Consider the following 16780-nt stretch of genomic DNA (forward strand, 5'->3'; position numbering starts at 1 on the left):
TAGATATCCTTAACCTGTTCAGTGCTGAACTAGTGATCAATTTCAGCTGCGGTATTGAACTGATTGACCATTGAGATTCTCTTATGTGTTTTGTCTTTAATGGACAACCAGTGTTTTTACAGGGACTCGAATGAGTTGATTACTGTAAAAATACAAAATTGTAGAAATCACAGATTTGGATTGACTATTTTCTCTTGCTATTTACCTTATTCTCCGCGGACGAGCGGGCGCTGCAATTTGAATCTTTTTGGCACGAGACTTCCGGTCTCATTCACTTCCATTCATTTTTAGACTTTAAAAACTGCTCGTTTCGCTGTTTGATGTTGCAAACTGATATTTCCTTGTTATAATATTCTACTTGGTCTGTATAGTCATGCAAACATTTGTTTGTAGAGCAAGTAGTTTGACCGTTTTTTGCCGTTTATTATTCCTAGTCATTTCTCCCATAGGCGACTGAAACGAGAGTTCTAAGACAATCTCGAAAACAGGTGCACTTCCGCATTTTAGAACAAGGTCAATACAGCCTGCTGTCTTAGGGTGCTTTCACACCTGTGAATCGATTCAGTTGTTCCGAAACAGGGATTACAAATGTTACATTGTTGCTCTTTGCTCTTGGAGCGGTTCGCTTTCACACTGCAAAGTTTCTAATCGGACCAAAAGAGCTAAAACAAGTCACGTGAGAGTAAACTCTCCTCACATTGGTCAGAGTGTCAGGGTTTATTTTGCAGCGTCCTGCTCAGCTGTCAGGAGAGGTGGTGGTTTGGAGGTGATTGACAGGGTGCGCGCGCCCGATGTGTCTGAGGAGAGACGCGGTGGGGAGGGGTGAGAATGGTGCGCGACGATGCCTATTTGAGGACCAGGAGGGAGACGCGAGATTACCAGGAGATCATCACTCGTTTGCGGGCATCCGGAGACTCGCGAAACTTCCCTCCCTACTCATAATTCTCTCTTCATATAGCCGTAAGCCTATTACATATCCATAAAACACTGTGATATAACCGCACTCGGATCGGATCGCTTTCTCACTGCATCCGAACCGCTCCAGGGTTCGTTTCAATCGAGCCGAGACCACCTCATTCAAGCGATCTCGGAGCGATTACTTTGGCGTGGAATAGAGCGCGATTGCCCTGTTCACATATGCCAATCGAACCGAGCTAACTGGGCAAATGAGATACGTTCCGAAACAAAAGTGTAGGTGTGAAAGCACCCTTAGATTTTTGGTTTAGAACCGTTCAACATCTTGTAAAGTTAATAAAAACTTCAAAGTGCTTTGTTAAATACATTTAAGACAAAGTTACAGATTCCCAGTTTCCACCAAAAAAAGAGCACCTGGCATGTCCATTGGTAGATCTCCTGAATCAAAAGCCACTGACTTTATCCTGTGTTATCCCTGTTAATACAACAAGGAACAGCTTCGTTATCATAACCCTTTGACATATACTTCACAATCACAACAGTGTGATCAGTCTAGGTTGGTCCCTGAAATGTATGATCCCAATGTGACTCAAACATTCAGTACATCATTGATCTACTGCTAAATCCAAATCTGCCCTCCCTCAATGGCTGGCACTGAGTCAAAGAAGGAAACATTTGCATGGCATTGGTCAAACCTCAAAACTTATTAGTGAAATAATGTTAGATTTAGTTGCCGACATTTTAATACAGATTTACTTGCCAAAGAATTGTGCTTTGTAAAATGCTCACTGATGTCAGTAGAATACAGCAATAATAATAATTCTACACGTAATATTATAATATGTGTTATTTATCATCAAATACACACTGTTTAGGTAACTAGAATGTTTAAACAGCTTCTTAATTCCACGTGGTTAAGGAGAAGTTGATGAATTTGTGTGTTGTAAATCTAGCAGCTCTAATCTCCATTGCATGCACAGGGCTGTGGCATATCAAGTCATAAACCAGATGCAGGAAAATACAAAAAAGCCTTCTAAATAACTCAGAAAGGGGGTCAGCTGAAGGGTCTTAAATACATGTGATGAGCAAGATGAGCATTCCCTAAAATCCAAAAGCAAACTTTTTGGAACTCAATCTTAGCCAAACACTGTTGTGGAGTGTTAGACACTTTTCTTTTTTATTACATCGTCAAAAAAATACAATAATTATGCTATCAAAACAAAAGATTCATGACACTCAGTGACGTTTGTGCAATGCCAGCAGGTTAAAAGCCAATTAAGAATTCAATTAAGTTTCATTAAATTTAAAGCAGCATATCTGAGATTTCACAGAGTTAATTGACTGGTCTCCAATCACCTTAGTCACACTCTTCCATAGATCTTATGCAGTAATGTAAGCTCCCTGTCAACATGGGCATGAATAAATCAACAATTCATTGCTCCTATATATCAAAACCAGAGGCTCGGGTGCCACTAGATGCCAAAAATTAAGGTGACCTGTCTAAACAAAAGAGATTTAATTAGTGTAGGGAGGCTGTTGAAGCATCTGATGCTGGCGTTCACAGTCTCTCTATGTGCTGGAGATGTATCAGTTACCTTCTCTCCAGCAGCAGAGCTCAGGTACAGGGCCGGGGGCTGAGCTGGTTATGGGATCCACAGGGTTTGGTTTCAGGGTTTTTACCATTCTAATGCTTGGAAACAGATACTTGATCTATCAAATCGGTTGGAGAACAGGATGTTTGTTGACTTCAATCATGCATCTGATTGTTTATCCTTTTCTCTTTAAGCATACTTCTATTTTAAGGCTAACAAATCAGTTCAAGTAGTAATGTCTTAAGTGCAGCTTTTTTTGTGCAAAATTTTCAATTAAAAGTGAAACATAGTTACAGTATACCTTGATAATTAGTACCAGTAAAAAGCTTGGGGTCAAATATTTTTTGTTTTGTTTGTTGTTTTTTCACAGAAGTGAATATTTTTGTTAAATGACAAAGTATATTTAACAAAAATAGAATTGTACATTTTTATTTAATTTTAGGTCATGCTAAAAAATCTGTTTTACATTCACAAAGAAATTATGTTTCAAGTAAATTCTGTTAAGAAATACTGGAAAAATACACATTATTATTATAAAAAAATGTTATGCAGCTCACTGTTTTCAAAAGTTTCTTTAGCACCAAATGACAATATCAGAATAATATTAATTTTTTTTTGTGGAAGGTCACGTGACACTGAAAACTGGAGTAATGCACAATGGTAATCCAGTTTGTGTCTCCACGCTGGTCCTACACCACCTAACCCGCTCCGAGCTGGGATCGAACCTCCAATTCTTTGGAGTTGGTTGCTCTAACAAGGAGGCTAAAGACCTTGGCTTCTAGCGCCTGTTGCTAGAGCACTTTTTTACAGGTCAGAGAAGTGAGGTTTACCTGCACAGCACTTCAATAGCTAGCCTCCGTTACACTCACCCTTTTAAACCTCACTCCTATCTGGGTCGTGGCATCAATGTAAAACCGCCGGTTCAACTGCACCTAACCCAATTCTTTGCATGGGGGTAGGTTGCTTTAACAAGAGGGGTAAAGACTATGGCCTATAGCGGCTGTCGCTGGAGCGTCTTTTTTAGAGGTCAGAGGAGTGAGGTTTACCTGAACAGCATTTCACTAGCTGACCTCTGTTATGCTCACCCCCTTAAACCTCACTCCCATCCGGGTTTTGGCACCACTGTAACCCCGCTGGTTTAACTGCACACAACCTGCTTCGAGCTGGGATCGAACCAGAAATTCTTTGCATGGGAGTCGGTTGCTCTAACAAGGAGGCTAAAGACCAAGGCCTCTAGCGTCTGTCGCTGGAGTGTCTTTTTTTAGAGGTCAGAGGAGCTAGGTTTACCTGCACAGCACTTCACAAGCTGAACTCCGTTACAAAAATTTTTAACTGAAAATAATTTTAATTTATATGTTATTTTTACATTGTTTCTTATTAATTATGTTTTTAAAAATATATTTATATTTTCATATTTTCTTTGAATAAATGGAGCCTGATAACACTCCCCCTAAATCTAGCTTTACATGAAGTCAAGCATAATGTGATGAACAGATTGGCAAAGAATAATAGGAAGAAATAATTACATTTCTGATTATATAAATAAATAGATATATGAATGAAACGTCCCATGACTTTCTTAATATATCAGAAAATTTCATCTTTTAATAAGTAAAGAGTACTTTTTAAAGATAGAATGATGTTTCCCAAAAATGTGGATTTTATTTATGAATTAATTGTTAATGAATATAAAAAAATACGCAAATGACATAAAAATATAATTTAAAAATCTGCACACTTACAAACCAGTTTTCATAAATGTATGGCGTAAAAAAAAAACTGGATATCTTTCTTGACATTTTCTAACTTACTCCTAGCTCTTAAATGTCATTGAGCCCTTAAAAAATGTCATTGCTTCTCTGGTCCATCACCACAAATGACTCTGTATGGTCTGTATCATCATTATTTTAGGAATTGATGCATTATTGGTTTTACATCTCCTGGTTGGTTTACAGTATTGCAAGTTGTGGTCTACTTCACACGGTTTTTATTCCACCTCCGAGTGCTCAGGACAGGCCATCTCATTTCCTAACAGTGCCTGTAATGGATTGTTTGGGCCGCTGGCCAGAGAGTTGCGTGCTAGGTATTTCCTCATGTTTTGGTTTCTTCCCAACGAGGTCACCCTCCCTAAGCTCGGCCCTCCGCTCAAAAAGTGTGAGTGCCTTCGTCCCAAAGACAGCTGCAATCAAATAAACAGATCAGGCCTTTATTTTATAACCGGCATGTATGCTTCCCTCCCATCCAGGAAATTAAGAGGCCAGCTGTATTAAATGTGTCTCTTCTGGCTACCCAAAAATGGATTATTTCAGTTCGAGAGCCGCAAAAATGGTTTTGGGAAGTGTGCTTGGTGCGATGTACAGTGTAGCTCTGTGGTTTGTTTATTGCACATGCTTTCAAGCATTATAAAAATGCTTGGAGAGTTTAGATCAGCATGATGCCTTTATAGAGTTGCCAGTGCTAATCGGCCACTAGAGGGTGGTAAGGGAGCTTTTTTTATGAGTTTACCCCCCTTAGAAGAATCTTTCAACGTGTTTCTCATCAAACGTTCAGTCATATCTCAAGAATGCTCTGATTGCTTTGACCTTTAGTGGTGCACTACACATGGAACAGTGTTTACCGTTTAACTGAGAACATGCAACGACACACAACAACAACACAAAGTTTTGTATATACTTTTTGTGTTGTGCACCTGCATGTTAAGAGGTTCAGCAGTCTTTATTTTAAAATGTTATTCCGCCTTTTTATTCTAAGGCAGTAAATTTTGATTTATTATTATTATTATTATTATGTATTTTTATTAGGACTGAACATTCATTTGAGCATCAATATCGCAATGTGTGCATCCACAATAGTCACATCGCAGGACTCATCGCAGAAAACATAAAGATATCGTTAAATAATATTTTTATGTAATTGTATAAAATTGTTTATACAATGATGCTATTTTACGTTTGTTTGTTCAATTGTCCTTTATGAATACTGTTAGACTACCTGAAAAAATTATAAACCTGTTTATTTAACTTTTATTTTTGGTTTGGTTTTGGTTTGGTTTGGTTTATCATATTTATTTATATGCTTGTAATTATATTTGATGCAGATGCACTGCATAGAAAAAGACTTGATCACCCCAGTGAATGTGCTGTGTTGAAATCTTTCCAAAAAGAGCTATTCAATTAATCTGGTGAAATTGTATTTATATCGTAGCAAAACAAAATATTGCGCAGCCTTAATTCTTCTTATTATTTTTACACACTGTCTGTGACAAAGTCTCGCTAATTGCAATATCAAAAATATTTATTGTTCCTTAAATTCCATGTGAGATAAACATTTACAAAACATTTAGTACTCATTGTTATTCTTTAGGTGAACAATGAATCTCTGCAAGTTAATCCACTAAAAAGAATGTTTGTTTGGCAATCTTCAGTCAAAGACTGGCCTTTTGCATCTGTTTGGAGTTGTAGTCCTTCTCTGATGTCAGTTTGACGGCTTCAGCAACAGTATTCTTAACCAAGTCTCTCATACCGTTAGTTTGCTAAGAGGGAATGATGCGTAAAAAGAAAGCTTTGCCCCCTACTTAAATTTTTGTTTCAATTGGAATTATTTCAACATCCTGAAATAAAAATCTCAGCAATGTTTGGGTCATGCAGGCTTTAAAGTGTTTCTTCACACACACACAAAATAATTTTTACAGACCTGTAGTCCTTGGTGATTTTTGATTTTTTAACAACTACTCACTACAGAGTCTAGAAACTAAAGAATATTTAGAAAAGTATTATTATCTTCAGCCTCAGCAAACTGAGCATCGTCCTATCACACATTGACCTGTAACATTTCAAACAGAAATTAATTCTGTTTTGGCTGGTTTTGTTTTACCTAAAAAGTGTCACTGGCATTTGACATATTTTATTAATCACTAAGGACCACAACTAGCCTTTTGTGGTCATTAAGGAGCCTTTTTTTAAATATGTGCATGCTACTTTGTGTATTCAAATATGTCATTGGGGCTCATGTGTGATCTTATCTTTATTGATTGTACACTACCTGACAAAAGTCTTGTTGTCAATCCCATTAGTAAAAGCAGCAAATAATAATTGACTTTCAGTTGATCTTTTGGAAAAGTGTCAGAAGGTAGATTTTTCTGATGAATGAACCTACATGGTTCCAATAGCGAAAGAAAAAATCACGGTTTAGGGTTACATTCAGTATGGAGGCGTACGAGAGATCTGCAGAGTGGATGGCATCAAGTCATTTGTGCTGCCTATTACATTACAAACCACAGGGGAGGGCAAATTTTTTAGATGGATAGCGCTTCTTCTCATACTTCAGCCTCCACATCAAAGTTCCTAAAAGCAAAGAAGTTAAAGGTCAAGCTCCAGGATTGGTCAGCCAAGTAACCAGACATGAACATTATTGAGCATGTCTGGGGTAAGATGAAGGAGGCCTTGAAGATGAATCCAAAGAATCTTGATGATCTCTGGGAGTCCTGCAAGAACGCTTTCTTTGCCATTTCAGTTGACTTTATTAATAAGTTATTTGAGTCATTGCAGAGATGTCTGGATGCAGTCCTCCGAGCTCATAGAAGTCATACACAATATTATTCTTTTTCCACTGCACCATGACGTTATATTCTATGCTGTACATTATTTCTGTTGATTGACAAGAATTTTGTCTAAGTAAAGTCAGACCTTACTGTCCTAATTAAATATTAATAATCAAGGCATGATCATATTTTATTAACTATTATTAAGTGTAATCTAGAGGCCTTTACCTTTTATATAAGCCACTACTGATACTAAATGATCAACTAGAAGTCAAGTTATTATTTGTTGTTCCTAAATCTTGGATAGCCTTTTGTCAGGTACTGTATAATGCAACCATAGCATTATTGATCCTCACTACCTTTAGCTGCTTACTTTTAGGTGGTAGGTGACACTGGTAACACTCAATGAGTTTTCCAACACTTTGTGTTAATGTGCATTGAAATACTGCGTGAGAAATGAGTAATGGAAACACCAAATTTCAAATTTAATCTATTTGTAAATAAAGCTTTTCCACTCACTTTAGGTGATTTTGGTCTTGTGCGAAAAAGAGTTAGAGTGAATAATTGAAGATAGAAACACATTTGCCAAATCAATTCTGCCATAGTCATCATCACACTCACAAGACTCTATCATAGACCATTTCAATGTGGACATGTCATTGGCCTATGAACATATGAACTGCTTGTTGTCAAACTATTTCATAACTGTAAAAAGAATTCAATAATAACTTAATGTTAAAACCGTTATTATAACATTATTTATCAGTATGAGGCTCTTTTTTGGATTCTCGGAAGCTATAGAAGTAAAAAAAATATATATGTAAAACAGGAATACATTGGGACCATTGGTTTTGTTAACATCCCTCATAATGGTCTATACTTGCCTTGTCAAGTGTTGGTTGCTTGGTTACCAATACTACAGTCAGCTGCTCTAATAACTTAATGGAAACACAGCCATACACTGAATTTGGCCAAATAATCAGAGCCAACCTTCTTACTTCAATCCACCATCACATTGTGGTCAGGGAGATGCATTGTCCAGTAAATTTTATACATGTCGGAATGATGGAGGCATTGCATTTGGTTCAGTTTAGTGACCTCTGACCAGAGAATGTGAAGATATTTGATTAATAGAAAATCTTTTATATTTTGCAAGTATTATTTGTTTATTTTGCAGTGTTCCTAGATTAAAGTCAAAAGCACATTTGTTTTCAACATGTTTTTTTTCCCTTATCAAAAATTCCTTTTCCTTTCTAGTTTCTAGTAATACTCTTTGTTTCTAGTTTTTTTTTTACAGAATGTTAAAAATCACAAATGTGTTCTGCTTTTATAATTAATACTTGAAGACAAGTGAACCATATTAGACTGATTACCATACATTTAACACGAATACCTAATATATAATCAATCACATTGATAAATATCAATTGTGATTTACCTTTTATTTAAAAGTCAGTGAAATTATCAAACTACTGATTTGACCTTTTCAATCAAGTGTCTCCAAGGGCTTCTAATAATGTTTTTTTCCCCTGTATGTTGTTTTGATCAATCGTTCATTTTACTTTTCACATTATACATTTAAATAATTAGATTTTGCTTGATTTGAATAAATTAATATGTAGGCCACCTGCGTGCTGACTCTTGCGTGCACTTGAATACATGATGCTGGAAAGAATAAATGAACTGACCTGATTACATTGTCACCTATTTTTCCAGGTCGTGAATTATTAAACAAATGCAAATCTGTCATTCAGAACAACACTTGATAACACTCTTTCTATTAATTGGTGTTGACACGTGTAAGGTCACATCCCAGTTTAAATGGTGTCAAGAGAGAAAATTGGGGGCAAAACCACCAACATCTAAACAAAAGACATCCATTCTCTCTGTCTGCTTTTTTTTCTTTTTTTGTTTTGTCAGTGTTGCCTGTTTTAGATCACACTGTTGGCTTGTTCGCATGTGCCCATTGCTTTGTTCATTAGTGACATTGCCGGCTACTCTATCCACTGTGTAAATTATTAAGTGCATTCTGCTATCAGAGTTTATTGTTTATTGTCTGTTGGGCCATGGTCACTTGTTGAGACGGTGTAGATGGAGTCAAGATATTTGTGGGTTTGGTGTTCAGAATGTGTGTCACTCTCTGGTGACACGGAGTGATCAGCCGCTGCTTGCTGGATATCAACTGTATTTAGGAGGACGCTAGTTTGTAAGTAAGATGTTTTTATACCTGTTGTGTTTGTAGAACTGATGCAGTTTGTTATTTTCAGTCAAATTTCGATTATGGCTGTATTTGAGAACAACATGTCTTTGAAGTATTTGTATTGTTTTACAATACTGTTGGTAGTCTTTATGACATTTAGTTTCAAAACAGACTTCATTCGAAGGATTTGCTTTTAATGTGAACCAAACTTTGATGCTTTTTTCTGATTTAAAGTGTTGTTGGTTACATGTAGTCTCTCTGTACTAGATAATAATGGTACATTTTAAGGCTTTTAAACTCTCATTGCTGAACACATGATGGCAACACTTTATTTTGATGGTCCATTTGAGTATTAGTAGACTGTCTGCTTAATATCTGTTGATACTGTTCCTTCAACAGACATAACTAAGAAACTTTGCAAGTACATCAACTTACATTAACCCCAACCTAACAGTCTACTTATAATCTAACGAGAATTAGTTCCCATGTAGATGTAATGTAACTTAAATTCAACAAACGAACCATCAAAATAAAGTGTGACCTATAATTGTTTTACATGTGTATATTAGACCACTTGAAAAAAAAAATGTCTCTCTCAATTTACAAGATATAGTTATATGTTTGAGTAAGGCAACAAGGTGGCGCAGTAGGTATTGCTGTCACCTCACAGCAAGAGGGTAGCTGGTTCAAGCCTCAGCTGGGTCAGTTGGCGTTTCTGTGTGGAGTTTGCATGTTCTCTTTGCGTTTGCATGGGTTTCCTCCGGGTGCTCCGGTTTTCCCCACAGTCCAAAGACATGCGGTACAGGAGAATTGGGTAGGCTAAATTATCCGTAGTGTATGAGTGTGTATAGATGTTTCCCAGAGATGGGTTGCAGCTGATAGGGCATCCGCTGTGTAAAGCATATGCTGGATAAGTTGGCAGTTCATTCCGCTGTGGCGACCCCGGATTAATTAACGAACTAAGCTGAAAAGAAAATGAATTAATAAATGAATGTTTGAATAAAATTATTTTATTTGTTTTATTCTGTAAGCTGCTTATTTTATTTCTTCCAATTTTAATTTTGAAAAAAAAAAAAAACATTGTCATTCAGAGAGCATTTTGCATTAAAAAGTGCTTTTTTTCATTTAATGGTGATTTTTATTTTATTTTATTCTTTTCAAACAATTTAAGAAAACGTGTAATAACCCTGTTTTATCACAATGTTTAATCACAACCAATGAAAACAATGCTATTCTGACCAGTTTCTAAAACAAATTGGTCTAAATAATAATATGGTCTAAATATTATGTGAAATTTAGACAAAATTTTATTTATAATTTATATTATAAAATAGGGCTGCACAATATTGGAAAAAAATTATGAATATAATTTTACCAGGTAAATTGAATAGCTGTATTTGGAATTAATTCATTCATATACATGGATTAAAATGATCGAGTCTTTTTTTATGCAGTGCATTTGCATAAATTGTAATATATTACAAGCATATATAAATACAACAGAGCAAAGATAAAACTGAAATAAACAGTGCTTTATGGTCTTACAATATCCAGGTATAGAAATTGAACAATCAAACATGACATGGGCATCATTGAATAGATTATTAAAAAATAATTATTTCTTTATTTCTTTATTTATTCTTTTAATATTTTAATAAACAATTTAATCCTGCAATGTGACTGGTAAAACTATATATATATATATATATATATATATATATATATATATATATATATATATATATATATATATATATATATATATATATATATATATACCAATATATATATATATATATATATATATATATATATATATATATATATATATATATATATATACCATATAAACTAAGAATTTTCTCAATGGGCTCTTATTATAAATACAGTTGAAGTCAGAATTGTTAGCCCCCCTTTGATTTTTATTTACTTTTTTCTTTTTAAAATATTTCTCAAATGATGTTAAACAGCAAGTAAATTTTCACAGTATAATATATCTATATATATATATATCTATATATATATATATATCTATCTATATATATATATATATATATATATATATATATATATATATATATATACATATATATATAAATGTATATATATATATATATATATATATATATATATATATATATATATATATATATATATATATATATATATAAATGTGTATATATATATATATATATATATATATATATATATATATATATATATATATATATATATATATATATATATATATATATATATACTGGAGAAATAATTATTTTGGCTAAAATAAAAGCAGTTTCTAATTTTTTTTAAAAACTATTTTAAGTTCAAAATTATTAGCCCCTTTAACCTGTATGATACCACAGGGTAATCTTTAGAGGTACATAAATGTTATAAATTTCTGGTCATTACAAGAAGTCTTATTTTATGATACTTATTAAATGCCATTTTAGGAACCAAAAGTCATTTAAAGCCACACCAAAATATACTCATAATTATGCGTAGACTGCAGGCAAAACTGTTATTGTGATATTAGTGTTTATAAACATTAAGTTTCAAAGTTATAAAACTATTCGTTTTTTTTTTCAAGCCAATTGTCAAAATTACAAAGATTTAGAGACAAACTAATTAGTCTCTAAAATAAACTAAAAGAAATGTGCTAAAACACGATCACAAAAAAAAGAGAAAACTTTTGCAAACAACTTTAATGGGTTGAATTTCAATCAATTAAATGTAGTCTTTTTAACTTAATTTGTTTGTTTAAATTCAACCCAAATACATTTTCAAACTCTTACTTAAAAAAAAAAAGTTAAATCTAATGAATGATCTTTGAATCCTTTAGGTGTAACAATTTTTGACAAAATATTAGTTTTACAGGCAGGATAATTTATTGTATTAATAAAGCAGCTAGCAAACAGTAGAAAGAATACAATCTTCAAATCTTTTTCTTAACCTTCACTTTAACCTATAGGATTTGCTGCTTTAGACTTTATAGACTGTTTTCACTCAATCCTCTAAATTCAAGAGCTGTCAAACATGCTCATCAGGCATTTTAACTGAAGGTGTAAATGTGACTTAACATAAAATGTATCGCTTGCATGTCAACACAAGTGTGTGGTCTTGAATTCCACTAGAAAGCAGAGATATATGGGGAGCGTTTAACCTTAGCAGACCTTATACAAACTCTGTAGGCCTACATATTTGTAGTGTTCCGGTTCTTTTCCCCTTTTTTTCTCCCCCCCCTCCTCCCAATAATTTCATTTCACATGCTAGAACAGAACATTGAGAAATATTCCCCAGTCTCTTTTCTGTGTTATCCCACTAACATAATATTATAATACTCTGGTACTAGTTTTTATATCCGAGTGATATTTTTGTTCTGCAATCAGTGATAAAGGACATTATCTAAATTGCTGTAAAGAGATGGTTTACCCAAAAATGAAATGATTTGCTCTCCTTGCACTTGACACAACCGGTTTGTATTTGTTTCTTCTGTTAAACACAAAAGAAGATATTCGGAAATGCATTGACTTCCATATCTGTTTGTCCTGCTATATAAGTAAAGGGTTACACGTTTTCAACCGCCTTCAAAACATATTCTGTGTTTAACAGAAGAAAGAAACTCATAAATGTTTACAACCACTTGAGGGTTGTGAGAAATTTTCTTTTTTTTTGGGTGAACTATCCCAAAAAAGTCCCACTCTCTCTATCAGTCTTTGTGTGGCCCATGAGGAAGAAAAGAGGATAGGAGGACCATGTTGCTCCAGCATCCACTCCCTAAGCCATAGAATATGATAGTTGATAGAAACCAAATGTGCCATGGTGTCCACTGGCTTTGATTAAACCTTCACGCAGACACAGATGCATCCTGACTGTGAGTGAGGAACTGAACTGCCGCTCAAAGGTCACGAAGGAACGAGATTCGCTAATGTAGTTTTGCCCCAAATACCCACATTTTATCCCTCCCAAAGTTTATCTATTTACCAATTGTACAAGTTCTGGGAAATGTACTCCTGCCTTTGCCCAAGCCGTGTCACAGTGCATTTCGTGCTGTTTGGACATCAAAGTGCCGTGCAAAAGGAAATTGGGAGGACCACCTCACAGAGACAAAGCAAAATAGCATGCTGCGGCATATCAGTGTTCCCTTTGATGCTCTGTGTGTGTGTGTGTGTGTGTGTGTTTCACGGAGAGCCCTTTGAGAGTCACATTTGATATGCATTCTGCATGGAGTCCATTAGGATATTACAGTTTCATCAGCAGTGATCTAAATGTTTCCATATACTCTGCATTTTCCCTCTGGTAAAGTGGGATCTAGACGTTGGGCTCAGGTACAACTATTTTGCCCCCCAGCTAGGGCCCCTCTTACAGTAATGCTCACATATCGCCTGCACGGACCACAGCGCTGCTCAAAAGAAAGACCGCAAATGGCTGTTTTTCATGTGTATGATTGTGATATTATGCTGTGTAGAAGATCAAATGGCAGTAATTGGGGATTTATTCCACTGCCTTACGGGTCTACTAGAAATAATTTGTTTTGATGGCACATTACCTGAATTGGTAAATATTGTATGATGATATAAGCTCTTTGTTTTGCAGCTCTGTCCAGCTGCTCAGCCTCTGGAGGAAAGCTGTCCAATAGAAGAAGAGCTTAGAGAGAAACCAGCGGTGTTACGGCAAACCAGCTCTGATTATTACAGACAGATCACTAATACAGACATGGACAGACTCAAGGTGAGTCTTGTTAGTTTCTGAAAAATAATACTGTATCAGTGGCAAATCCTATTATTTGTTCTTTTCAAAATTTAGTGAGTTGTTTGATTTCAGCAAAGGTCCTTTTGTTCACCTTTGAAATCTTATCACCTCCAAAATGTATATACAGTGCATCTGGAAAGTATTCATAGCGCTTCACTTTTTGCACATTTTTTATGTTATAGCCATATTCCAAAATTGATTAAATTCATGTATTTCCTCAAAATTCTACACACAATACCCCATAATGACCATGTGAAATAACAAATCACATGTACATAAGTATTCACAGCCTTTGCTCAAAACTTTGTTGATGCACCTTTGGCAGCAATTACAGCCTCGAGTTTTTTTGAATATGATACTACAAGCTTGGCACACCTGTCTTTGGGGATTTTTGGCCATTCCTCTTTGCAGTACAGGCTCTGTCAGGTTGGATGGGAAGCGACAGTGTACAGCCATTTTTAGATCTCTCCAGAAATGTTCAATAGGATTTGGGTCTGGGCTCTGGCTGGACTCAAGGACATTCACAGAGTTGTTGTGAACCCACTCCATTGATATTTTGGCGGTGTGCTTTGGGTCATTGTAATGCTGGAAGATGAGCCCGTTGCCCTAGTCTGAGATCAAGAGCACTATGAAGCAGGTTTACATTCAGGATGTCTCTGTACATTGCTGGATTTATCTTTGCCTCTATCTTGACTAGTCTTTCAGTTCCTGCTGTATGTGAATGACTCACTTGCATTTTTGACATTAGGATACTTAGCTCACTTTGAAGTACCCTAATAAGAATAAAAATAAACAGTCTACTGAAATATAAAGTAACATTTATGATCCGTTTCAAAAACACTAAACTTTTTTTAGTTAATTCAGTTTGGCCAAAGTCCCTTTAAGGCATTAGTAGGCAGGGCTTTAGTCACCATATTGACCTCAAAAAGATACGAGTGACGTGTCTTGTGTATTGTATAGTCTTTGGTTTGGCTTATCTTTATCCACATCTTGGGTTTATTTTTTTCAACTGAGCTCTTTGCTGTGTATTTTGCTATAGAAGAAAACCCCCTCATGTTTTGCAAAGTATCTGCTTTATGTTGTTATGTTAGAATTCTTATGTTAGGAATTAGGTATCGAAATTCATGAGGATTAGGTGCGGTTCAAACCGGTTACTTAGCTACCAGTGCCATAATGGCACAGGCTTTCGGTACCCAACCCTACTTTTAAACAATAAAAGTACAATGCATGAATTGATTTATTCCAATGCAAATATGTTATGCATTGCAATTTAAACAACAACTTGTATTCAATGCACACATTGTATACTGATGCTTCAAATGAATCTGGGAATATTCCCATCCCTAATACTTACCAATGAACAAAGTGTGTTGTGCTTTAAAATGTGACTCAAGTTATGCCTTAAAATGTTTCATCAATTGGGTTCCATTAGATCTTGGAACAGGACAATTAAGTGCATATTTTCTTCCTTTGAAAGTGTACTTTAGGGTATTAGGACTATTAGGGTATTCACTGTTACATCTGCTGACATTCAGTTCACTTTCATTTTAACCCCACCAGCACCCTGAGACTGAAGATTCCCCTCAAGCTCGCTACCCCCCTGCATCTCTTTCACCTTCTCCACCCAAATCCACCACTACACCCTCAGTCACCGATCCATCTTCTACCTCACATGGGAAGACTTTCCAGAATGTTCACTTGGCCACTACGGGTAAGAGAGCCCTGATGCGTCTGTTTCATACCCCTGTGCTGTTGTATGGTTCTGCAGTCATGACTGAAATTTGTGGGCACTGCTGTCTCTATTGACTCATCCTTTTTAATTTCACTTGATGACTTAATTCCAATTCAATGAGTAATGGTAATCAGTCTGTGTGAATATGATCAGAACATAACTGAAAACAGATGAGAGTAAGAAAATGATGTTCTTGTTCTCATTGTCATTGCAGTGGTGAAGAACCTTAGCTCCAGTACCCCTGCAAGTAAACCAGTACCAGAGAAAGGGAAACTGCTGATGGGAGAAATGAAACTTGGAGATGTTAAATCTATTGCCAGCCTTACGAAATCTGGATTGACAGCTGATTTGGCATTTTCAGTTAGTAAATTTGCATTGGACACGCAATTGACTTCCATTATTTATTTATTTCTTTCAATGTGATGTATTCAGGAGATTCAAAGATTTTATATACAGTCCCTAATTTTAGCCAGTGCAGTTTAAATTAAGCTTAAATGCTGCACCATAAACTGGGAATAATAGTTAAGGTTTAATGCATAAATTTGTACCTTACTATTTGTTTATTAGATATTTTGGCCATTCAGACTTTTCAGTGATATAGGAAGTCACCATCTTCCATGTTTACCTTGGTCACTGTTGGTCTCTACCTTGGTCACTGTTACAATTGTTAATTGCTCAACACAATCTTGCATCCAAAATGTATATGTATAAAAAGAAACCAGAATACAACTCCCTTAAAAAACTTCAACAATATACTTAACCCTTTTCTAGCCAAGCATTTCTGTGAGGGTTTTGTTTTAAGTGTACTTGACAGCTTAAGGGAACTAACTGAAGTATATAATTTGTCATGCTATTTTGTTTTAGAATAAAATGGTGGTCTTACCGACAGAGGAGGCTAATTTGTCTGACATTGATTACCTGGTGCCCATGCATGATGAAAAGGGCAGACCTATAGCAGAATGGAAGAGACAGGTGATGGTACGACAGCTACAGGCCAGATTATTTGACCAGGAAAGCCAAAGAATTAAGGTGAGCAACAAATATTGCAC

At 35.4% G+C, this 16780-nt stretch overlaps 1 protein-coding gene across 1 annotated transcript in view; it reads left to right on the forward strand.

The window, feature by feature from the left end:
- espnla (espin like a) overlaps positions 1-16780 on the forward strand; it is a 48820-nt gene that overhangs the window by 29508 nt on the left and 2532 nt on the right. Inside the window, exons 7-10 of the mRNA XM_073954139.1 lie at positions 13844-13978; positions 15560-15710; positions 15946-16091; positions 16596-16760. Coding sequence (XP_073810240.1) covers positions 13844-13978; positions 15560-15710; positions 15946-16091; positions 16596-16760 — 597 coding nt within the window. The remainder of the gene's footprint in view (positions 1-13843; positions 13979-15559; positions 15711-15945; positions 16092-16595; positions 16761-16780) is intronic.

This window comes from Danio rerio, chromosome 6 (assembly GCF_049306965.1).
Source record: "Danio rerio strain Tuebingen ecotype United States chromosome 6, GRCz12tu, whole genome shotgun sequence".
Taxonomy (NCBI): Eukaryota; Metazoa; Chordata; class Actinopteri; order Cypriniformes; family Danionidae; genus Danio; species Danio rerio.